Source organism: Lipotes vexillifer, unplaced genomic scaffold, assembly GCF_000442215.2.
Source record: "Lipotes vexillifer unplaced genomic scaffold, Lipotes_vexillifer_v1.1 scaffold170, whole genome shotgun sequence".
In the NCBI taxonomy this organism is placed as follows: domain Eukaryota; kingdom Metazoa; phylum Chordata; class Mammalia; order Artiodactyla; family Lipotidae; genus Lipotes; species Lipotes vexillifer.
The window spans coordinates 1,213,253-1,239,183 of NW_006772326.1; the positions used below are offsets into that span (position 1 = coordinate 1,213,253).

Below are 25,931 nucleotides of genomic sequence, written 5' to 3' on the forward strand. Positions count from 1 at the left end.
AATAAAACCTGTATTTCTTTGAATTTCCCCATTCTGTATCCCTCCTGGAATTCTTAAGGTCAGTTAAGCACAGTAAATAATCTTCACTCAGCGAGCAACCCAAATCACTATCTTCCTGTTCGATGTAGCTAATAAATTCTAAGCAAACTCTAAACTCTTTGTGAGGCTTCCTAATGGATGCCTCACTGGACTGAAGAGCTTTTGGAAGCAAAATAAAATAATTATCTAAAGTTGAATATTTTTGGATCAAGATTACTAGGTCAACACTAAGTTTAAAACCAGTTTGAGAGACATTTTTTAATGGCACTTAGAAATTATGACTAAAGGTCAGGCTGCTACATGTGATAGTGTTCAGATCCTTTGATGCTAAAGGTCTACAACTGACTTATGTGTAAGATATATTTTTTAAAATATTAACTGTGATTTAAAGTAGCAAGAGACTGTTCAGGCCACAGGGAAAATAAAGTCCCTCTCCCCGGTTTTTTGGTTGAAGCAGTTTGAGTTCAGTAATTTTATTGAACCTGAAAAAAATTAACAGCTGCCTCCACAAAGGGAAATAGGGAAGCTTTCCTCTGTCAATTCCTGCTTAGGAGTTTATGAGATATTTTGAGACTGTAAGAAAACTGTGGATGAAATCCACACCAATTAGAGATCTTGTGTGTTTGGAACCATTTAAAAATGCTGTGCAGGGCTCAAAGGAATTAGTAAAGCCTGCTGCAGTGCAGCTACATTATTAATCTCCAAAGAGAATAGATACCAGATGTTCACACTGCCCAAAGGACACCTCAGTGTTCTTGACAGTTTTTAGTCATGTTGTCCTTTCACAAATGCAAATGCCTGAAATCCTTATGGGTGACAAGGCTATGTGGCTTCTACTTATGAAATTATTAATAATCAGTTTGAATAACTGTGCTATTTTTGATAGGCAGGAAAATAATCATATTATATTAAATTTGATATTTGTAAAAAATTGCCTAAAGCAAAATAGTAGAAATTCTTCATCTACTTTTTTTTTTTTCATCAGCCTAGTGATAGGCAGGTCCAAACTAAGTGATAATCTTTTAATTCAGTCCAATTTTGTTGTTAAATAATGAATTATGTTATGATATTTTCTTTATTAACTCATTCAACAAATATTTCCATGAGCTAGGTGTTGAGGATATAATAGTAAAGAAAGCAATCATGGTCACGTGGAACTTAGTAAAAGAAGCAGACATTAATCAAAAACTACCCACATAAATAAATAATCACAAACCATGATACATGCTTTGAAGAAAAAGTACTGGGTGCTGTGAACATGTTTGACAGTAGAACCTGACCTAGAATTAAAGCTCTGGATTCATTTAGTTATCCATGTTTAGTGAGCACCTACTTTGTGCCAAAAAGCAAGACAGATTGCCATGGTCATTCAAAACTTAAACTCATCACTCTCCATTTGGTAGACCAAAAGGTATTAGGAACAAAACAACAACAAACAACTTAAAAGTAAACTAAAGATAAAAAAGATTCTAGGGATGGAATCTTATTTTAGTCTTCTGGTCTTTCTTCAAATATAGCTTCTATACGGTAAGCTAAGGAGCATTTGAGTAATGCTTAAGATTTTTTAGCATGTCTAAGTATTTTTCATATCACTCATTTTATTGCAAAAACTCCATTAGAAAAGTAATAGTGTAACATTTTAAACACTTTAGAAAACAGAAAGGTGGGATCGGTAGGAGGGACCCCCCCACACCCCCCGCCAGAACCCAAATATTTTAACATAGACATCATTATGCTCTCTGCTAGCCATCAACCTGGCTTACCTTCCTTCCCTGCCAGGATTTGTAAAGAGCAAGTCTTTGTTCACTCTCTCCACTTCACATATGCTCTTCATCCCAACAGAGTTCCGCTTCTGTCATCATCACATTGAAAAGCCTCTTCCTAAAGTGCCTCAGACCTCCTAATTGTTGAATTCAGCAATCTCTTCTCAGCTTTTACTTGACTTGTTCTTTCTGTAGATTATGTCACTGCTGTCTGCCTGCCAAACTTAAATAGTTTTCTGTCTATTATCTGACCCTGTCCTGGTTCCCTTGTCCTCTTCCTGTTTCTTGGAACGCCCTCTTCTATTTTCCTTTGCCGACTCATTCTTCAGCTCACCTTTTAAATGCCCATCTGCTTCTCCACTGCCTTCTACCGTTGCTCATCCATAACCTTACTGCCTTCTGTGTTCTGCTGACTTTCACATCTGTGTCTTTAGCCAGGGTCTCACTTCTGAGCCCACATAGCTCTCTGCCTCCTAGATAGTTCCACACTAGACTGATTTTGTTATTTTCCCTGAAAACACGTATGACGAGCATGATCCAGCTGGTCATACAAGCTGCACACCTAGTCATAGTCTCACCCTGCCCTTCCCCTTTGCTCCCCCACAGGTACCACAGTCAGCACAATCTGAATTATGCTCTCTTAATCTCTCTACAGTCTTTCCCCTGCTCCCTAATCCCACTGCAATCGTCTTCATTTACAGCTTCGAAACTTCTGTTCCTGTACATAGGCTTCGTCTGATAGACCTGCTTTCATCCGCCCTCTTATCCCTCACCCTCCAGCCTGCTTCCAGAGCCATCTTCCTAAAACACAAATCTGATCATGTTACTACTCTGCTTAAAAGCCTTTAGGTGATTCCCCCATCATCATGCCATTCAAAATATCCCTGGCAACAGTGCCACTGCCATTTAGAGCTACTGGGTTACTTGACAACAAGATAGAAAAGCAAGGTAACTAGTAACCAAAATAAAATCAATGCTTGAATAGTACATTGTGCTTAAATTTTATTAGCATTTATTATCTTTTTTTTTTTTTTTGCGGTACGCGAGCCTCTCACTGCTGTGGCCTCTCCCGTTGTGGAGCACAGGCTCCGGACGCGCAGGCTCAGCCTGCCATGGCCCACGGGCCCAGCCGCTCCGCGGCCTGCGGGATCCTCCCAGACCAGCGCACGAACCCGTGTCCCCTGCATCGGCAGGCGGACTCTCAACCACTGCACCACCAGGGAAGCCCAGCATTTATTATCTTCATGGATTTTTAGGGTCTATAGATTTATGCTAATTTTTATATATATTCTAAACTCCTTGCCTTAACTATCATTTTTATTTGAGGTACAGCTTATTAAAGCTGAATGAAGCACAGGGAGAATGTTTGACAAAACCAATGGTTTTATTTTTGTCATAAATAGGAAAATGTTTGATTTTAGGCAGCCTGAGATTCTAATAATTGGACCGTTGGAGAAGGAGATATAATCCCAGCGCTCTTTAGCTCTGCAGTAAACAACATATATAGAGCCATGATAATATAAAGGCTGTTTACTAGTTTTCAACTCTGAGAATCAATCTCTAGAAAAGCATAGAAGACTTAATTAAGATTAGGCATTGGAATGGTGAGAAAGAGTAGGTGGAGGGAGGATCAGGGCACTAAGGAGACAGTTCTTTACAACATCTCTTATGTCAAAGGCACTATTTTATTTTATTTTATTTGTCTTTCTCTTTCTGACTTACTTCACTCTGTATGACAGACTTCATACAGGTCCATCCGCCTCATTACAAATAGCTCAATTTCGTTTCTTTTTATGGCTGAGTAATATTCCATTGTATATATGTGCCACATGTTCTTTATCCATTCATCTGATGATGGACACTTAGGTTGTTTCCATCTCCGGGCTATTGTAAATAGAGCTGCAATGAACATTTTGGTATGTGACTCTTTTTTTTTTTTTTTTTGCGGTACGCGGGCCTCTCACTGTTGTGGCCTCTCCCGTTGCGGAGCACAGGCTCCGGACGCGCAGGCTCAGCGGCCATGGCTCACGGGCCTAGCCGCTCGGCGGCATGTGATATCTTCCAGGACTGGGGCACGAACCCGTGTCCCCTGCATCGGCAGGCAGACTCTCAACCACCGCGCCACCAGGGAAGCCCCGTGACTCTTTTTGAATTATGGTTTTCTCAGGGTATATGCCCAGTGGTGGGATTGCTGGGTCATATGGTAGTTCTATTTGTAGTTTTTTAAGGAACCTCCATACTGTTCTCCATAGTGGCTGTACCAATTCACATTCCCACCAGCAGTGAAAGCGTTCCCTTTTCTCCACACCCTCTCCAGCATTTATTGTTTCTAGATTTTTTTTTTTTTTTTTTTTTGGCAGTACACGGACCTCTCACTTTTGTGGCCTCTCCCGTTGCAGAGCACAGGCTCCGGATGCGCAGGCTCAGCGGCCATGTCTCACGGGCCCAGCCGCTCCGTGGCATGTGGGATCTTTCCGGACTGGGGCACGAACCTGCATCCCCTGCATCGGCAGGCCGACTCTCAACCACTCCGCCACCAGGGAAGCCCTGTTTCTAGATTTTTTGATGATGACCATTCTGACTGGTGTGACATGATATCTCATTGTAGTTTTGATTTGCATTTCCCTAATGATTAATGATGTTGAGAATTCTTTCATGTGTTTGTTGGCAGTCTGTATATCTTCTTTGGAGAAATGTCTATTTAGGTCTTCTGCCCATTTTTGGATTGGGTTGTTTGTTTTTTCGTTATTGAGCTGCATGAGCTGCTTGTATATTTCAGAGATTAATCCTCTGTCAGTTGCTTCATTTGCAAATATTTTCTTCCATTCTGAGGGTTGTCTTTTGGTCTTGTTTATGGTTTCCTTTGCTGTGCAAAAGCTTTGAAGTTTCATTAGGTCCCATTTGTTTATTTTTGTTTTTATCTCCATTACTCTAGGAGATGGGTCAAGAAGGATCTTGCTGTGATTTATGTCATAGAGTGTTCTGCCTATGTTTTCCTCTAAGAGTTTGATAGTTTCTGGCCTTACATTTAGGTCTTTAATCCATTTTGAGCTTATTTTTGTGTATGGTGTTAGGGAGTGATCTAATCTCATACTTTTACATGTACCTGTCCAGTTTTCCCAGCACCACTTATTGAAGAGGCTGTCCTTTCTCCACTGTACGTTCCTGCCACCTTTATCAAAGATAAGGTGACCATATGTGCATGGGTTTATCTCTGGGCTTTCTATCCTATTCCATTGATCTATCTTTCTGTTTTTGTGCCAGTACCATACTGTCTTGATTACTGTAGCTTTGTAGTATAGTCTGAAGTCAGGCAGCCTGATTCCTCCAGCTCCATTTTTTGTTCTCAAGATTGCTTTGGCTATTCGGGGTCTTTTGTGTTTCCATACAAATTGTGAAATTTTTTGTTCTAGTTCTGTGAAAAATGCCAGTGGTAGTTTGATAGGGATTGCATTGAATCTATAGATTGCTTTGGGAAGTAGAGTCATTTTCACAATGTTGATTCTTCCAATCCAAGAACATGGTATATCTCTCCATCTGTTTGTATCATCTTTAATTTCTTTCATCAGTGTCTTATAATTTTCTGCATACAGGTCTTTTGTCTCCTTAGGTAGGTTTATTCCTAGATATTTTATTCTTTTTGTTGCAATGGTAAATGGGAGTGTTTTCTTGATTTCACTTTCAGATTTTTCATCATTAGTATATAGGAATGCCAGAGATTTCTGTGCATTAATTTTGTATCCTGCTACTTTACCAAATTCATTGATTAGCTCTAGTAGTTTTCTGGTAGCATCTTTAGGATTCTCTATGTATAGTATCATGTCATCTGCAAACAGTGACAGCTTTACTTCTTCTTTTCCGATTTGGATTCCTTTTATTTCCTTTTCTTCTCTGATTGCTGTGGCTAAAACTTCCAAAACTATGTTGAATAAGAGTGGTGAGAGTGGGCAACCTTGTCTTGTTCCTGACCTTAGTGGAAATGCTTTCAGTTTTTCGCCATTGAGGATGATGTTGGCTGTGGGCTTGTCATATACGGCCTTTATTATATTGAGGAAAGTTCCCTCTACACCTACTTTCTGCAGGGTTTTTATCATAAATGGGTGTTGAATTTTGTCAAAAGCTTTCTCTGCATCTATTGAGATGATCATATGGTTTTTCTCCTTCAATTTGTTAATATGGTTAATCACATTGATAGATTTGCGTATATTGAAGAATCCTTGCATTCCTGGAATAAACCCCACTTGATCATGGTGTATGATCCTTTTAATGTGCTGTTGGATTCTGTTTGCTAGTATTTTGTTGAGGATTTTTGCATCTATGTTCATCAGTGATATTGGCCTGTAGTTTTCTTTCTTTGTGACATCCTTGTCTGGTTTTGGTATCAAGGTGATGGTGGCCTCGTAGAATGAGTTTGGGAGTGTTCCTCCCTCTGCTATATTTTGGAAGAGTTTGAGAAGAATAGGTGTTAGCTCTTCTCTAAATGTTTGATAGAATTCGCCTGTGAAGCCATCTGGTCCTGGGCTTTTGTTTGTTGGAAGATTTTTAATCACAGTTTCAATTTCAGTGTTTGTGATTGGTCTGTTCATATTTTCTATTTCTTCCTGATTCAGTCTTGGCAGTTTGTGCATTTCTAAGAATTTGTCCATTTCTTCCAGATTGTCCATTTTATTGGCATAGAGTTGCTTGTAGTAATCCCTCATGATTTTTTGTATTTCTGCAGTGTCAGTTGTTACTTCTCCTTTTTCATTTCTGATTCTATTGATTTGAGTCTTCTCCCTTATTTTCTTGATGAGTCTGGCTAATGGTTTATCAATTTTGTTAATCTTCTCAAAGAACCAGCTTTTAGTTTTATTGATCTTTGCTATTGTTTCCTTCATTTCTTTTTCATTTATTTCTGATCTGATTTTTATGATTTCTTTCCTTCTGCTAACTCTGGGGTTTTTTTGTTCTTCTTTCTCTAATTGCTTGAGGTGCAAGGTTAGGTTGTTTATTCGAGATGTTTCCTGCTTCTTAAGGTGGGCTTGTATTGCTATAAACTTCCCTCTTAGAACTGCTTTTGCTGCATCCCATAGGTTTTGGGTCGTTGTATCTCCATTGTCATTTGTTTCTAGGTATTTTTTAATTTCCTCTTTGATTTCTTCAGTGATCACTTCGTTACTAAGTAGTGTATTGTTTAGCCTCCATGTGTTTGTATTTTTTACTGCTCTTTTCCTATAATTGATATCTAATCTCATGGCGTTGTGGTCGGAAAAGATACTTGATATAATTTCAATTTTCTTAAATTTACCAAGGCTTGATTTGTGACCCAAGATATGATCTATCCTGGAGAATGTTCCATGAGCACTTGAGAAAAATGTGTATTCTGTTGTTTTTGGATGGAGTGTCCTATAAATATCAATTAAGTCCATCCTGTTTAATGTATCATTTAAAGCTTGTGTTTCCTTATTTATTTTCATTTTGGATGATCTGTCCATTGGTGAAAGTGGGGTGTTGAAGTCCCCTACTATGAATGTGTTACTGTCGATTTCCCCTTTTATGGCTGCTAGTTTTTGCCTTATGTATTGAGGTGCTCCTATGTTGGGTGCATAAATATTTACAATTGTTATATCTTCTTCTTGGATCGATCCCTTAATCATTATGTAGTGTCCTTCTTTGTCTCTTCTGATAGTCCTTATTTTAAAGTCTATTTTGTCTGATATGAGAATTGCTACTCCAGCTTTCTTTTGGTTTCCATTTGCATGGAATATCTTTTTCCATCCCCTTACTTTCAGTCTGTATGTGTCTCTAGGTCTGAAGTGGGTCTCTTGTAGACAGCATATATATGGGTCTTGTTTTTGTATCCATTCAGCCAATCTGTGTCTTTTGGTGGGAGCATTTAGTCCATTTACATTTAAGGTAATTATCGATATGTATGTTCCTATTCCCATTTTCTAAATTGTTTTGGGTTCGTTATTATAGGACTTTTCCTTCTCTTGTGTTTTTGTCTAGAGAAGTTCCTTTAGCATTTGTTGTAAAGCTGGTTTGGTGGTGCTGAACTCTCTCAGCTTTTGCTTGTCTGTAAAGGTTTTAATTTCTCCATCAAATCTGAATGAGATCCTTGCTGGGTAGAGTAATCTTGGTTGCAGGTTTTTCTCCTTCATCACTTTCAGTATGTCCTGCCACTCCCTTCTGGCTTGTAGAGTTTCTGCTGAGAGATCAGCTGTTAACCTTATGGGGATTCCCTTGTGTGTTATTTGTTGTTTTTCCCTTGCTGCTTTTAATATGCTTTCTTTGTATTTAGTTTTTGACAGTTTGATTAATATGTGTCTTGGCGTATTTCTCCTTGAATTTATCCTGTATGGGACTCTCTGTGCTTCCTGGACTTGATTAACGATTTCCTTTCCCATATTAGGGAAGTTTTCAACTATAATCTCTTCAAATATTTTCTCAGTCCCTTTCTTTTTCTCTTCTTCTTCTGGAACCCCTATAATTCGAATGTTGGTGCGTTTAATGTTGTCCCAGAGGTCTCTGAGACTGTCCTCAGTTCTTTTCATTCTTTTTTCTTTATTCTGCTCTGCAGTAGTTATTTCCACTATTTTATCTTCCAGGTCACTTATCCGTTCTTCTGCCTCATTTATTCTGCTATTGATCCCATCTAGAGTATTTTTCATTTCATTTATTGTGTTGTTCATCATTGTCTGTTTCATCTTTATTTCTTCTAGGTCCTTGTTAACTGCTTCTTGCATTTTGTCCATTCTATTTCCAAGATTTTGGATCATCTTTACTATCATTATTCTGAACTCTTTTTCAGGTAGACTGCCTATTTCCTCTTCATTTGTTAGGTCTGGTGGGTTTTTATCCTGCTCCTTCATCTGCTGTGTGTTTTTCTGTCTTCTCATTTTGCTTATCTTACTGTGATTGGGTTCACCTTTTTGCAGGCTGCAAGTTCGTAGCTCCCGTTGTTTTTGATGTCTGTCTCCAGTGGCTAAGGTTGGTTCAGTGCGTTGTGTAGGCTTCCTGGTGGAGGGGACTAGTGGCTGTGTTGTGGTGTATGAGGCTAGATCTTGTCTCTCTAGTGGGCAGGTCCACGTCTGGTGGTGTGTTTTGGGGTGTCTGTGGACTTATTATGATTTTAGGCAGCCTCTCTGCTAATGGGTGGGGTTGTGTTCCTGTCTTGCTAGTTGTTTGGCATAGGGTGTCCAGCACTGTAGCTTGCTGGTCGTTGAGTGAAGCTGGGTGCTGGTGGTGAGATGGATGTCTCTGGGAGATTTTCACTGTTTGATATTATGTGGAGCTGGGAGGTCTCTTGTGGACCAGTGTCCTGAAGTTGGCTCTCCCACCTCAGAGGCACAGCACTGACTCCTGGCTGCAGCACCAAGAGCCTTTCATCCACACAGCTCAGAGTAAAAGGGAGGAAAAAAAAGAAAGAAAGAAAGAAAGAAAGAAAGAGAGGGAGGGAGGGAAGGAGGGAGGGAGGGAAGAAGGAAGGAAGGAGGGTAGGAAGGAAAGAAAGAAAGAGAAGATAAAATAAAGTAAAATAAAGTAAGATAAAATAAAATAAAGTTATTAAAATTTAAAAAATACTTATTAAGAAAAAAAATTTTTTTAAAGAAAAAAAACAAAACAAACAAAAAAAAGGGATGGATAGAACCCTAGGACAAATGGTGGAAGCAAAGCTATACAGACAAAATCTCACACAGAAGCATACACATACACACTCACAAAAAGAGGAAAAGGGGAAAAAATCATAGGTCTTGCTCTCAAAGTCCACCTCAATTTGGGATGACTCGTTGTCTATTCAGGTATTCCACAGGTGCAGGGTACATCAAGTTGATTGTGGAGCTTTATTCTGCTGCTGCTGAGGCTGCTAGGAGAGATTTCCCTTTCTCTTCTTTGTTCTCACAACTCCCAGGGCCCATCTTTGGATTTGGCCCCACCTCTGTGTGTAGGTCGCCAGAGGGCGTCAGTACAGATATTTTTCACTCCACATATCTGAGATTCACTTGGTACATTAATTCATTAATGACTCCTCCTGCTGGTGTTGGGGGGGTCTCCTGCAGAGGCGGGGGGTGGCTGTGGATCACGGTGGGGACAAGGACACTGGCAGCAGAAGTTCTGGGAAGTACTCCTTGGCGTGAACCCTCCCAGAGTCTGTCATTAGCCCCCCAAAGGCACTATTTTAAATGATTGGCAATACAGTGATGAACAAAACAAACTCCCTGCTCTTACTGAACTTACATTCTAGTTCAAGGGGCAGATATTACCAAACAAGGTTTTAAAAGAATATTACTATTCAAAAATTGGAAAGGGGAAGGGAGGGGAGACAGTGTAAGTATGAATGCTAAATCTTCATCATTCACAAGAAAGAATCATTTTATAGTTTATAAACAGCACTATCCAATGGTGGAAATGTTTTATATCTGGGGAAAATAATGGTGGAAATATTCTACATCTGTTATCTGTGTTGTCCAATATCGTCCCTATTAACTACATGTAACTGTTGAGAACTTGGACTGTGGTGAGTGTGACTAAGACACTGAAATTTAAATTTTATTTAATTTTAATTAATTTAAATTTAAATTGTGACATGTGGCTGGTAGCTACTGTATTGGACAGCACAGATTTAAATGAAGGAATCAAGAGATAGCAGCATATGCATATTTTTTAGAAATAAATGGAAAACTATTAAAAATGGTTGTCTACAAGGTGGGGAGAATTGAAAGGGAACATTTCACTGAGTCATCTTGCACTGTTTGATTTTCTACTACATGCATGCATGTATTTGGTTATTACTTAAACTTTTGGGTCTTTGAGGGGGAATAGAGAATCATCCTTTTAAAAATGAGATAAAAGTTATACTTGAAGTGTCAACTGAAGTGAATAACTGGGCAAGAATCAGAGCTCTAAGCTTCAAACAATTCTTGTTAGCAGGGGGTCTTTATAGAGAGTTTTATTATTTGGCTTGAGATACCTAATAAAGTAAATGTCGGTCAGTGAGGTTAACATATTCTGGCTTCAGAGAAACTAAAGGCTACAAATTTTGAAGTATGGTCCTAGAATTATAGAGCTGTGAGAATTGCTATCCACACAAAATTATAGATCTGTAAGTCTCCAGCTTGTCTCACCAAAACCATGCTCAAACATATATCATCATTATTAAACCATCACTCAAGCCCAAGTGCCATTTGTTGTGCTCAAACTTATTTTGCATTTGAAGACAACAAAATATTTGTAATTACATTTCAATTAAATGAATTCTTGGTCATGCGTAGTTTCTGCTATGTTTTACTGATGGGTCATGTAGCCAATTTACTGCAGGTATTTTTATCTGGGGGTTGAGGGAGGGTATAGGGGAAGGGGAAGCTGTATAGCAGTCCTTGTTAAATTAAGAGTAAGGGAATGAGGGCCACTTTTTCTAGACGTGGTACAGATGGAATTGGCTTCAACTTGTTTATAATCTGTTGTTAGTTTTAACAACTTGTTTTGAAGATTTTTGAGAGGAAGGAGGAAAAGCCTGGTATAGAGAGCTGAGAAAGTTTTTCTCAAGAGGCAGTTGGAGTGGAATATTTTAAATTTATGAACACAATGCTACTTTTGGAGAGCTGTGTCACTATAAAATTCTGGGTTCAAGTAGACTCAGAGCAGCTTTATTAAGCTACATTATGAGTGAGAAGGAATAATTCCTTCTACTGCAATCTAAAAAAATCCATTCTAGTGTAGGTGGTAGCAAGCACCAAGGATCTACTATTAATCTCTTACTCTTATGTTCAGATTTGCTTCACATTATACCAGCATATACCACATATACCAAGTTATGTCTGCAGATTAATTTGGCCTGATGGTTGGATAAAATTGAAGCAGAACTGTCGTATTCCAACTTGTCGGCATTAGGTGTAGTACCTATAGTTATTTGCTATTTAAAGATGAGAATTCTTAGGAGAACCTGTTTATTGAATATAAGATATTTTTTGAAAGATACTTTAAATTTATTTCATATCATTTTTAGATGGTAAGTCCAAAGGGCAAAAATTAGAGGGAGACAGATTTCTAACAATTTGAACTCTTCAAAAATGGAATAGCCTTCTTGTGAATTAGTGAGTTTACTTCTGTTTGGACATATTCAAGCAGATCACAGATGATTTTGTGCCAGAGATGTTGAAGGGGGACTTTACATCAGGCCAGATGATTTCTACATTCCCTTCCAACTCCTAGGATTCTTAAGATTCTCTAATTTTAGGTTCATGAGCTCAGTAAGAGTTATAATCATTATAACACTTCCAGACGATACTGGAAGCCTATTTCTCCATTGTCAAGCATTCAAATACATTTGGTGGTTTAATACAATGTATACAAAAACTGGTCTGAGTAAATAAAATCTCACACAATTATATTTTTTTCAAATTTAAGAGTTGTAAAAAGTTTAGATCATATTTCTGCATATATATATGCGATGACTAATGCCAACCTAAAAGCTAAAAATACAAAACTCTTATCGAAATCAGGTGTGCAATAAACAAATGAACTCATTCATTGCTTACCTGAAAGTCAAGGAAATGTGGCAAAGAAAACTATATATAACAAGCCAATATTACAATCTAACTACACAATAACTCATCTACTCCTTCCATCTTTATAAGGTGAAAAAATGAGTTTAAAATTTAAAGCAGAGACAAGATGTATTAACCTGTGAAAATGGTTCTTCAATTGTGTGCCTTTAAATTAATAGAAAAAAGAGAAACTTAGTATTAAAATAGATAAATTATATATCACTATGTTTATGTAGTAGTTGTAGCCAAGGTCCCTAAACAGGATATTGTCCAGTGGTGCCAAGGGGATCATAATAGTATCAAGAACTATTAGATTCAGATTTCAAGTTCTGGTTGAAAAAAAGATAATATTTTATTTGTTTTTAAACTAAGCTAAGCTCTTAAACTAAGCTCTTAAATTCAAAAATATTCTTTAACAGCCACCCTCCAGAGTTGAGGGAAGTTTTTGGAAAAAGGAGACAAAAAAGCATTGAGAAAGATAACATTTTCTAGAGAACTCTGCTAATATTAGAATTAAATGTTTTAATTAGATAGTAAATTACTTGCTTTCTTGTACATTGTGTCATCTTCTCTAGTTTGTGTTGTTATAGTTCTGCATGTGAAATAACAAAATTATAGAATATAAGATATTCTTGATAATAATAGACTAATATCTAAAAGGTACAGTTTATGTTCTTGGAAATAGAATGATAATCAGCCCATATCCAGCCTCTTCAAATAGAAGCAAAGGGATGTACTGGGGGTAGGATGAGTCAACGCTGTTTATACAGGTTTTCACATGACTTTTCTTTTAAAAAGTGTATGGAATACATCCAAAACAAATACTGTTTTGTTAGATGAGAAGACCAAAAGGGAAATCCTAGAGAAAGGAGGATGGATGATCTTTCTTTAATGTCAAAACTGACAAAAACACATCCCCTCCCCCCCACTTTGCTCAAGATAATTTTCTCAACAAGACCCAGATTGCTTCAAGTCTATGCCTATCACCCTTTGAAGCACTTTCCTTATTATTAGGAGTGGGGGCAGGGTTTCCTTTGAGGATTTTTACAGCAGTGAAGAGTTCCTCCTTTAAATACTTTCACATGATGAGGGAATTCCGCTCTCAAAGTGCTGTCATCACTGTGGCTTCTCTGTCATAAGACAATTTATTCTTGGGTAAAGGTCCTTCTTAGTTTGATTGCCAATAGGACTTACCTTTCCGATGGGTTCTCTTTCTATAGAGCTTCTCTTTTTCTGAGAGATGTAGCAAAAGAACTCAACATTCTCTTTTGTTAACCTTATTGATGAAGTTGACCGTGATTCTCTTTTGAAATGTGTTCCATACAGGAGGTTATAGACTTCAACATGGCTCTCCTTGTCAATCTCCCACCAATTAAGACGTGGGTGACATATCCAATATTCCATCTTGAAAACTGTATTCCTTCTACAGTGCAAAGGGACACTATGAATTTTGGGATGTTTGGTGTCTCTTCCCATGTTTTTTTTGTGGTACGCGGGCCTCTCACTGTTGTGGCCTCTCCCATTGCGGAGCACAGGCTCCGGACGCGCAGGCTCAGCGGCCATGGCTCATGGGCCCAGCCACTGCGCGGCATGTGGGATCTTCCCGGACCGGGGCACGAACCCGTGTCCCCTGCATCGGCAGGCGGACTCTCAACCACTGCGCTACCAAGGAAGCCCTCTTCCAGTGTTTAAATAGCACCATGGTAAACAACAAGTAAACTATTCAGGTGTCAACAGTTTTCTCAGAAACATTGAAATCTTTTGAGAACCTTTACTCCATGTCACTCCACATCACCCTGCTCAACTCTTGAATGTGGTCTTCCTGAAAATTCTATAAATATTTAATTCATGGAGGCAAAATGTATAGCTGTATGGTTTCATCGCTCACTTGAAAGCAGTTCCTTTCCCTCCCCAAAATCTTTAGTAGGCAGTGATTCACAATTATTAGGAAGGAATTAGAATTAAGAAACCCCAAATAGAATTGACAGTTTTCTCAATATTCTTGCCTAAGGGTGTGCTTCTAAGTCTTCCTGGCTGTTTTAGATAAATGAATAAAACACTTATCTATATTCCAAGCTACATTACATTACATGATTTATATCATTACTCTTGGACTTTGCTTTGAACAGTTTGGTCTTTAGAAGTGAGAGAATAGGTGTTGTTGGGTACATTCATTATTGGTTTCCACCTAGAAGCTCTTAAGTGCAACAGTGTATCTATCAACTAATCCAGACCGGTGGTAAACATATTTCTTAAAACCTTCAGCTTCCTTCCTGCCAGAGTGTTCAAATGATTGACCTCTCAGCCTTTCACTGAGGAAAAAAGTGGAACATAAGAAGAGAGCCCTAGACTAAGAATACTCAGATTCTAGTTTTGGCTCTGCCACTTCCTGCCTAACATTGGCAAGTAACTTGTCCTTCTGCTCCCCCATCCCTCTCCCCAAAATCCCCGGTAAAGTGAGTGACCTAGATGATCGTCATGTGTTTTTACTACCTCAAATAAATAATAAGGTTATTTCACCTACATAGAGAGGCTTAATTATAGTAAATGAGCCAAAACGGAAAGTCCAGTGAGGAAGTAGCATTGATATTCCTTAATCTGGTCTTGTAAAGGAGGAGTATGATTATATTCTTTCCTTCTTCTATGGGACTCTGTGGTGTACTGTAATTATTCATCCCACTTTCTTATTTAAGGTTAGTTGAAAATCCGTTTAATAAACATTTCAGCTGTGCCTTTGTGCTGTACACCATGGTAGGCTGTGAGTATACTCAGGTCAGTGCTTTCAAAATCCTCACCAGCTAAGCAGGGAGAAAGCATGAAAACAAATCACAAATCTAGTGTGATGAATAGAACAAGGTAAGTATACCTAAGATGCAGAGGTAGCATGGGAAATACATATATATTTCTCCATACCTATTTTAAATTCTAGAAATAGGAAAATGTGGATGTGGTGGAGGGAGGGAGGTAGCTTTATGGTAAACTTAAAATAAAAACAAAAACTCCTAACTCTTTACCTGTTTACTACTGAATCAAATATGTCCCGTCATAATATTAGTTGCTATAAACTGTAATCAAATGAGTTAAGACATGGGAGGTTTAAAAAACAAAAACAGAAACAGAATGTTCTCTTTCTTTTCATAGATGAATTATTTTTCCATGTCTTGAAGCATCACCACTAAATTTCTCTTTATCAATGGGTACTTCTGTCATTGAACAAAGAAGAGCACCTAAATGTATCACGTAATCATTAAAAACCAAATACTATAAGCCAGGAAATATTCAGATTCTCTTTGGAATTTAGAAAATGGGGAGAAACAAGTTTTCTTAAGGATACTGATGTTTCTTAGCATAATTAAGTTTTGTGGAATATTATCTTATATCGACAGAGTTAAGGTTTTCCTGGTGATTTGTAGCAATCTCGAAGTCAAATCAAAGAATTGGAAAGTGTTTAAACTCTGGGTGTTAAATCTAGCACTACCAAAGCAATGTTGTTGCATAAGAGGGGGAAGGGGAGCCTGGGGGAGTTTAGTGTAAAAACTTGGCCTGAGCTAATTTGTTTTGTTTGAAACTGGAAATCATATTGTTGAAATTTGCATTCTGTTTTCTTTCAAAAGGTGTATTAACACAAGGCACTCAGTTTTTAAAGGGCTTCCTCCTTTCTATAGGAAAAATTTGGCTTCTGAAAAAGGAAAAAAATTGCACAAGCAATTCAGCAACATTGCACCTCTTTCATCATTTTGAGGATACAGGCTTCAACTCAGTAACTCCAGACATATTTTCTGGAAACATGTAAAAACATGCCCATAAGTACTGAACATAAAACCTGACTGTATACCCATAAACATGTGTACAATCTTATGGTCTACTTACCACTGAGTTTCTTAAAGCCATGTGCATATTTAAAAAATCACTAGACTAAATGAAAATTGGAACAAGATGCTATTTGAGAGAAGGCGCTACCCAGAGATGCCTGAGGAACACTGCTCTGTGACTCTCCTATGAAGTAAGCAAGCCTCTTGCCCATCAATAGATAGAACCTATGCTTTCCAGATAACCCCTATCCTGAGAAATTAGATTAAGATGGAAAAAACAGAATTAAAAAATATATATTTTAACCATCCAAACTGAGTACTAAAAAAACATGGTTCCTAAAGAAGCATGGAATACTTGAAAAATTAACAGCCAGACCAGTTGGATTGTGTTTTGGAAAACATCACACTGTAGAACTCACAGTGCTTTAGGACCATCCATGCCCAGTGACTCTGAAGATAAGAGAGAGAAGAGGAAATGGTGACAGAGAGCTTTGTAAGTTCAGGGATGCGCTAAAAAAACCTACTGGAAGGTCTAAGAGAGTCTCATGAAACATAAAATCCGAATGCAACTGTAATCTGAATGTGAGGGAAAGGGTATTCTTTAAAAAGAATAGTTGCATTCTTGCAAAATATATTAACCTTGAGTCTTCGACCTTTTTTTATTTTCAGGTTGAAAAAGTTAAGCATGATTCATATACTAAAGATTTCCATTCTATGCTTAGTATTTCTTTTAAAATTGCAGTCTAACCCAAGGATGTGTCTCTCTCTCCTCTGTTTTGGTTCTTGTGCTTGCTCTGTCCCAGGTTGGCCTTCATTCCACGATGTGATCAGTTCTGATGCAGTCACATTCACAGACGACTTTTCCTATGGGATGCACAGGGTGGAAACCAGCTGCTCTCAGGTCAGTTAATCGCACCTGAAAATCCAAAATGCTGCTCACTCTGCATTGCAAGCACTTTCAAGACTCCTGGTTGTACTAAATATAGCAACTAAGGCCAAGTGACCCATCACAAAAGGGACAAACACAATGAAGTCTCTATCAAGTCCTAATGACATCTCAGTCTTGAGGAGTTTAGCAAGTCCACTTAAATGTCAGTCATTGGCTTCAACACTATTAAACAAAATCATTGGTAGGAAAAATCATCTTCAATTGACTTAATACAGTGGGGAATGGGTCATTCTTAGGGCATGTGAAGATTTCATCACATGGCCTCACATAATCTGTTTACATAATCCCCCTCTCCCTGCAGTTCTGTGCACTCATTGTTCAGTTATAATACCTCTAATGGTAATGATCCCAACGTGGTCAACAAAGACCCCAGAAGCAGCTCTCCTTGGGTGGATGTGAGGAGGGAGGTTGGAGAGCGGCAGAAGGAAGAGGAAGTTCAGTGGTGGGGGCTGTATGAGGGCAGAGAGGGAAAGTGTGATAAGGTAATTCCTTCTCTGCTTCTCCTAGGAATAGGCCTATCCTCATTTGCAAGGATGTTCTAGTTAGTTCCTTCCACCCTGCTCTGACTGAATTAGTGCTGGATCTAAGGGGGAAAATGAACGTGTGTTGAGGAGAAGGCAAAAAATATAGTTAATCTGTCATCCCAATCAAGAAATTTGAACTTTTGGGGGTTTTGTGCTTAAGCCCAGAGACATAGCCAGAACCTTCTAGTTCTAGAGAAACTGCACATTAGGTAGTCTCTTCTAGTTCTCTAGAACTAGGGCAACTGCACATTTTATTCTAGAGTAGGTAGTCCTGCTCTAATTTGCTTTAATAAATTAAATAAATAAATAATTTGCTTTAAATAAGTGAAATATAAAGTCTGTGGCACTGGAACTCATTGATACTACAGAGTGTTTTGTTGGGGGCTGTCTCTTGTACAGTACATATCAGAGGTAGAAGGGGCACAATCAGGCAGCTGTGATAGCAAAGGGATTGCCACGTGGGCCTCCCTCAGCATTCTTCCACCTGACCGTTAACCCCCTTCATCAGGCACATGAGTTTTAGGGAGTAGGTGGCATATTTACTACCAAGTAGGGAAGGAGATTGGTTTGAACCTAACCACCTGATGAATTCCTGTTTTATTTTTTTAAAATAAGGCTGGCAAGTTAACTGTCTTCTAAGTATGAGGACCACTCTCTCCCTTGAAAAGCAGGCTTTATATTTTATCCAAGTCACATTTTCAGTTCACTCTTGTTTCTCAGATCTGAGTCTGAGCAAGATGGTGGTAATTTTTGATCCTGGGTCTCACCTCCAGAGATTCTCATTTAATTGGTTTGAGTGAGGCCTGAACGTCAACATTCTTAAAAACTTCCCTGGTAAAATTTCACAATAATCTTATGACTAGATAATGTTATTCTCTCTCATTTTACACTTGAGAAAATGGAGGCACAAGGAGTGCAATTACACTTGTGTAGATATTCATAGATTGAACTGAGACTTGAATTTGGGCAGTTAGCTCCAGAGCTCTTTACGGTGCTCAGTTGGATAAATAAGTAGATAGAGGGGAGGTAGGTAGGTAGATAGATAGATAGATAGATAGATAGATAGATAGATACATGTACCACAAAGAGTCATATTGAAATAAGAAAAAAAAAAAACAACCCAAATCCTCTGATCCCTCAGCAGTTAAATTCAATTCAGTTTTGGATTCAATTGAATTTTTATTGATTTTTGTTATAACTGCCACAGAAGCAAATTGTGAATATCTACCCAGGAATCTAAGATACTTGACAAAAAAGTGAGGTTGGATGGTACACAATAATTTGTAACTTAGGTACATAGTACTTAGTAAACCTCTCTTAAGGCTAATGGTTGTTTTTTTCTTTCTTTTTTTAAGCTGCCTTAAAGGCTGTTGTATGACTGCTACTTCCCTTTTCACTCAGAACCCACTTTCAAACACTGAGTTCTATGAAAATCAAATAAAAAAGGGACAGAAAAGGTGGGGCATAAGATAATACCTTTCCTTCAGGCCCTACTCTGATGTCTTTGTGACTAATTCTTATAATTCACAGAATATACTTCCTCCTTTCTCTGTGCCAGCCACTGAGGTAACCCCAGTAGGAGTCAAGACAAGACCATTAGGAAGATGTCCTACAGTGACCAGAGGAATGAAATGCACAGACTGTGCCCAAATTAGGCAACACTCATAACAGATACCAAGCTAACCCAAGCATAGCTCTCAGCCCTTTGGTTAAAGGCCTAGGTGACTGTTACTATTCTTTGGTCCTTTCCTAACAGTTGGGTGAAGAACTAACACTGACTGACCTACTCCATTTCAGCTTCTTTTTCCACCACTTTTATTTCTCACATTAAAAAGTGGCCCTTTCTTAAATAAAACTCTTAAATTTAAAGAGAAGAGGGAGGGATATTTGTTCCACTTCTTTCTTAAATTTAAAGAGAAGAGAGAGGGAAATTTGTTCCATTAACGCATATGTAAACATGCATGCTTTGAGAAGTAAGTACCACGTAGAAAATAATTGGGTTCCGGCCCCAAAGAATGTGATTGCTGGACTGTTCCCTGTGTGGACAGAGTGGGCACGTCTGCCCCACAGTGCACTGAGAGCTCACTAAGCTAAAGTGTTCTGGGTGTCTTTCCTTTCAGTTTCTTTGTCTTCTAATTTGTGTTTGACACAGACATTTATTTTCCTCTTGTATTACATTTTTCTTTAGTTTTCTCTTGTCCATTTTCTCATTCATCCTTTTTATCTTGACTGGAGGGAAAAAAACTGATTTAATGGTTTCCATACTAGAGTAACCACTTGTATCTTCTTTCCTAGTTTCTCACCCTTAACACTATTTTTCATTATCAGTTTCTCTTCTTTTACCTTCTATTCTTTCAGTTTAGGTCGTCTCTTCTCCTACGTGCAACTTCTCCCACCTTTTTTTTTTTTTTTTTCTTTTAAACTTTTGGATGGTGACATGATATGGCAAAATTGTCGGGTTTGCTTCTCCTCTTTCTAAAATTCTTGCTGTATTTTGAATTCACATGGTTTGTCCTTTTTCTGGACTGCATTGCACGAAAGGGATTTGTGTTATAAAGAATCTATTAGATGTTTTCAGTATCTTAGAGACATTCTCAGTTGGACATGGTATGTGGAATGCTTCTTTCTTATGGTAAAGATGGAGCATCTAAACACGTAGACCCTTTTACTGCCAACTTACACAAATAAACTGAGCTTCTGTGGATGGAACCAGTAGACTCAACCTGCTTGCCTGTCAATATGGGGATTTTTTTTTTTTTTTTTTTTTTTTTTTTTGGCGTGTGGGTCTCTAATTCTTGCCCTAGTACTTAGGATTCCTCTCTTTCTCCTTCCTTCTCCCCTCCCCCACCCTCCCTTCTCCTCCTCCCCTGCCCCTTCCTCTTCACTGTGATGTGGATCTCACACCATGCAGTGAATTAGGCCTCATATTTGGGTAAGAATTATAAACACATTGGGAGCCGAACCTACCACCTCGTTATACAACACTGTAGTTTTTCCATGTGTCCAGTGACTTCTTTTTTTTTTTTTTTTTTTTTTTTTTTTTTTTTTTACTTCGTTGCTGCGCATGGGCTTTCTCTAGTTGCGGGAATGGGGGCTACTCTTGGTTGTGGTGCGCGGGCTTCTCATGGCAGTGGCTCTCCACTTTGGTGGGCGTATGTATCTTCCCCCTGGCTGTAGCAATTTCCTAACAATTTTCAGTTGTAAAGAATTTTTCTTAATTTCGTTTAATTCACATTTTTAGTTAGCGATAAAATATGTTGCTTCTATTCCACTTTCACTGACTACTATGAGTAATTGCTTGACAGCTTCTTCCTAACCCTCCAACCCCAGCCTGTTAGGCAACACTGTCAGGAATTTAAATTCAGTGCAAAGAGGTAAGATTTGCATGGTTTAAGCTGTAGTTCAGTGAAGTAAGTCTCTCCTGGAAATACTTGGGGAATTCTTCCTTCTTTAGATCAAAATTCTACATCTGCAGCAAATGGGAGACCAATAAATCACTTAACTTTTTGTAATAATCTTTGAGGAAGAACCCCGAGTTTACCCAAGTTGGACTCTATTTATGACTGCAGCTATTACTGCTTGAATCTATGGTAGAGTCCCTTAAGCTTGTTTTAGATCCTTATTAATTTGTTCTAAGTCAGCCAAATCAACAGAAAGGTAAATATCCACCAATACAAAGTATTTTTCAGGAGTTAAACAGTTTTGGGGCTTCCCTGGTGGCGGAGTGGTTAAGAATCCTCCTGCCAGTGCAGCGGACACTGGTTTGAGCCCTGGTCCAGGAAGATCCCACATGCCGCGGAGCAACTAATCCTGTGCGCCATGACTACTGAGCCTGTGTGCCACAACTACTGAAGCTTGCACGCCTAGAGCCCGTGCTCCACAACAAGAGAAGCCACTGAATAAGAAGCCTGCTCACTGCAACGAAGAGTAGCCCCTGCTCACCACTAGAGAAAGCCACGCACAGCAACAAAGACCCAATGCAGCCCAAAATAAATAATAAATAAATAAAATTTTAAAAAAAGAGTTAAGTGGTTTTTGGTAAAACCCCAAACCTTATTAATCTTTTGCAGATGACAACTCATATATTGCTGATGATTAAAGACACCCATATGTTACAATAGGATTTCAGACTCACAGCCTCTCTTTTTCTTGATCTTTCAGTAAAATCATAATGCTAAACTGGTGACTTCACAATCATTTCCTTGGCAAAAGATTAATATCACAAGCACAGAGGAAAAGAGCCCTACTTACACACAAGTGTCTTTGATAACGATGGGAGAAAACAGGATACTACTGGCAAAGTAAATTGCTTTCCTTCTTAAAACTCTTTTCTCCTTCCCATCCTGCCCCACGTGCCCAAGTGTAAAAGCCCTGCTTCGAAACTGCTTCGTCTTGTAGATCAAACACTTAAGAGAAAATGATAATAATAAAACCCCAAACATCCTAGGAATAGCTGGGAGAAAACCTTCCAGGACAGTTGGAAATATATCTGTGCAGAAATATGTAACTGTGTTGAATGCACTATTTGTGTTTCTCATGCACACAATTGAGAATTGCAGTCAGATTTTAAGGAATTATGTTAAATTTGATGCTAAGTCGCTTTTCTTTTTTTTGAGGGGGGTCCTTTCCCTTGGTTCTCTACAGGTTCTTTAGTTGCCAGTTTTTCTGAGAGGCTTAGGTGATAAAGGATTCCCGTGGGAATTTAAATTATTTCTTTTGAACAATGCTTATCTCATGCTTCCTCAGAATAAGAGCTGGAAGATTCAGTCATAGTTTATATTTTACCTGTAAAAGAAAGAAATACATAACCATTTTAAAACAACTTTCAAACTGCACACCAAAGATCGTACCCTGAAATAAATCATTAACAGCAGGTTTCAGAGATTTCTTCATTGGGCAGCCAGTTTGTTTCAGTTACAACCAGGTGTGCTGAGGGATCCCAGCACACTGCCAGCTGGCTGGGGCTGGGATGCGGAGCTCGCAGGTGGCTAAAGAAACAGTGCATCTGTGACAACTTTCGTTCATCACCGTAGCCTTCCACCAGGGTTAGAAGCTGGAAAGAATGGGCTCCGTGGGTGTTCCCCTCAGGGAGGAGCCTTCAGGGCTTGTGCACTTTTAAAAGAAACCAGGTACTGGTCTTTGATGGGAGGCTAGGTGCTCCTGGGAGGAAGCAGAAATGGTACTGTGTGGTTAGGCTTCCTTCAGACAAACGGCCTTACAACTTTGCAGGCAACCGGATGGGCACGTATGTGGTGGCACAGATCTAAATGAACACCTTGCTCCTCCCTCAGTTATGTGAGCCTGGAGTGAATCTTGCAGAACACCTTGTGCAAGCATGATGAAGCTATCACTATTGTTTTCAGGGGACCATTACCATTTCTGAGGGTTTCCCTACCCCATCACCAACCCAGATACTTATTTACCAATGATCTTTGTTGCCTTTTCCCCACTGTAATTCTTCTTCCTCATCCCGCTCCCTTCTTCTGTTGCCTGGGTCTAGAATCTGTGTTTTTCTTATTGAAATGACTTGTTTCATTGATTCAAATGAAACTGCAGGCCAATAACCAACTCAGTCCAACAGATTAAATTACTCTAATTTGGATTTTTTTTTTAATGGTTTGGGAAATGAATGATTTGGGAAATACATACTACAAAATGGCTTCAAGTATACCATTGCTATGCTTTATCTTTGTAGTAAGGTAAAGAGAACTGTTTTCTAAATATGCTCAAGATGATTAATAAAGGCAATATCATTTATTTTTGCCCAGATAGCTGTATTCTCTCATTAAAAAAAAAGAAAAACCAAAAAGACTATCTGAGGCTTTTATGTGAAAACTCCACCTCTCAGATGCCAGGTGATTGAAGAGCCGGAGCTGCACATGAGATCAATAATTGTGCACACGTACTGGTCACCGAGAGCACCAGTTCCTGTTGGCCTGCACGCTGACTCTTTTGGCAGTCAGAAGTAGGTGCTTTCCTGTGTCCATTGGGTAAGCATGTGTATTTTTACTGGTGCATCTTAACTGCTGATGCCTGAAAATTTGGTCTCCATTGTTTATAGAAAGGGAAAGCAATCTGAGCTGTCAGCCTTGATATTACCTAAACCTGCATAAAATGTGGTAAAATAATGCAAGATTTGTTTTTTAGGCCTGTTTCATATTTTCCAGGCAACAGATCAAATCAGTTCAGGGTTCATTTTTAGTTCTTTAATAAGCTGACACAGTATGTTGGCAGTAAAATAAGAATGCACTTTTACCATGGAAGTGCCCTATAGTTGAAGTTGCTATTTGTGCTAGTCATTAATAACTAGAGAACCCTCGAAAATTGAATTTAGTACTTTCTATGGGGAAACTGAGATTCTGGTTCTTTCCACTGTAATGAGCACCATCCCTTACTTCTCTCTCATCGTCTCCTATTTTCCTTCCTTGCAATGTGTAAGTGTTTTATACACCAAACGAGCTCAGTGAGAAGAATTAATAAACCATCTGTGTGTCTCTTCTCTCACGTTCTTGCCTAAGTCTTGACTCCTCCATCTGCTTGAGATGCTCTCCCCGGATATCCGCTCCTTCACTTCCTCCAGGTTCTTATCCCAAAGCCAGCCCGGAAAAACCACCCCTGGCCACCTTACCTAAAATGTCAGCCCCCAACCTGACAATCTGTGTCACTTTCTGCTTTTCATTTTCGTTTTTGTTTTGCTCCTTAGCATTTATTTCCGTCTACTGTGCTTTACAGTCTCTTATTTCCTTTGTTATTGTCTGTCTCCGCCACTGGAATGTAAGCTCCATGAGGCTACTGCCTGTACCTCCAGAGTCTGGGACAGTGCCTGGCATGTAGCAGACGCTCCATAAATATTTGTGAAATGAATGAACGGGGGTCATTTGCCCCAGGCTTTGGTTTCTTTGTTACGTGACGAACGATGTGTTTTGCAGCCTGTTCGAATGTGGAGTACTCACGTCCCCATACCCTTCAGCCCCATCCCTGCTGAGGAGGGTGGGGGACAGGTAAATGTGGCCTGTGCCCTTATGTCCTGGAGCCGAATCCAGCAGCAGACTGGTTAGTGCAGGCTCTGTTCAGTGAGCCGGGCTTTTTGGAGACGCTTTCTCTGGGCTGGATTTCTCTTAACACCGTCATAACCAACCATCCCTCCTTCTGCCTCTGTCTGGACTCTCTGCCTCTCCTTCCCCAGCTTTTTGGATAGTCAGTAACATGGAATGAGCTCGACAGCTTATCCCTTCTCCACATGACCCAGTTTGTGCAGGTAAGGCAGTGCGCATGGCACTCCACCTGTTGGAGGCCAGAAAAACCGATTGCGTGGACTAGTGACGTTTCCATTTGCCCCACTGCAGTCTTGGTGACCGTGACATAAATCTGTTGAGTCTCGCTATTGCTTTGCTGGGTTCCAAGAACATCCAATGCTCGTCTGATGTTAAGTTTTACTGCCCATGAAAGCAAACGTCACCTCCGTCATGGCCAGTTAAACAGTACCTTTTACAGTGGACTTCTGCATATCTGAAAGCCACCCATCCAAAGCCAAAAGCAGTGCCAGAGGTCCAGATCAAGGGTCAACTCAATTCATAAAACTACTGCAGTCATTTTTCAGCTAGCTGAGTGGCTTCACAGATCAGAAGATACAGTGGCTCCTAAATGATTTCTGATATGCACAATTCTAGTGCTTTTTATTCTCAGCATGTGGTGCAAAACCTGCCAGAAACCATCTTTGCAGCTATTGACAGGCGGATTAGAAATCATCCGTGATGGCTTCCATCATTTCTCTATAGGCTGGTCATCCACTTAAACTGCTGCTCCCCTCAAAGCCGGCTTTGTAGACGCTGTTGACTTACACTTTGCCCTTCTCTTGCAGTGCGGTGCTCACCTCGGGCACATTTTTGACGACGGACCTCGTCCAACTGGCAAGAGATACTGCATAAACTCTGCGTCCTTGTCTTTCACACCTGCGGAGATCAGCGACGCCAGTGGGGACAGCGCAGGGGGCAGCCCGGCCCAGGGCGACAAGACAGAGCTGTAAAGGAGTTGATGGAAACAAGTGTACTTAATGCACAGCTTATTAAAACTAACTCGAGAGCGTCTATCTCAGATATATTTTTTCAAAAATAGAAGAGCAATTTTATGCTATTGATATTTTTCTTCTTTTGCTTAAGCAGAGGCCCTGGCCAAGCGCATTTTGCTATTGACTAGGTCGGAACTGTCTGTAACTCTCGTGGGCCTCGGAGGTAGCTCTGTGAAACTTCGTCACAAGCCACTGACACAGCATTTGGCTTTTTACTCTCTTTACTTTCTTCGCCTACGTAGCTTCTTTC

The 25,931-nt window shown here is 39.4% G+C and overlaps 1 protein-coding gene across 1 annotated transcript in view; it reads left to right on the forward strand.

The window, feature by feature from the left end:
- The window catches only part of MSRB3 (methionine sulfoxide reductase B3), a 160,975-nt gene extending 135,284 nt beyond the window's left edge, over positions 1 to 25,691 (forward strand). Inside the window, exons 7-8 of the mRNA XM_007447385.1 lie at positions 16,944 to 17,041; positions 25,475 to 25,691. Coding sequence (XP_007447447.1) covers positions 16,944 to 17,041; positions 25,475 to 25,639 — 263 coding nt within the window. The 3' untranslated portion in view covers positions 25,640 to 25,691. The remainder of the gene's footprint in view (positions 1 to 16,943; positions 17,042 to 25,474) is intronic.
- The last annotated feature ends 240 nt before the right edge of the window (positions 25,692 to 25,931 follow it).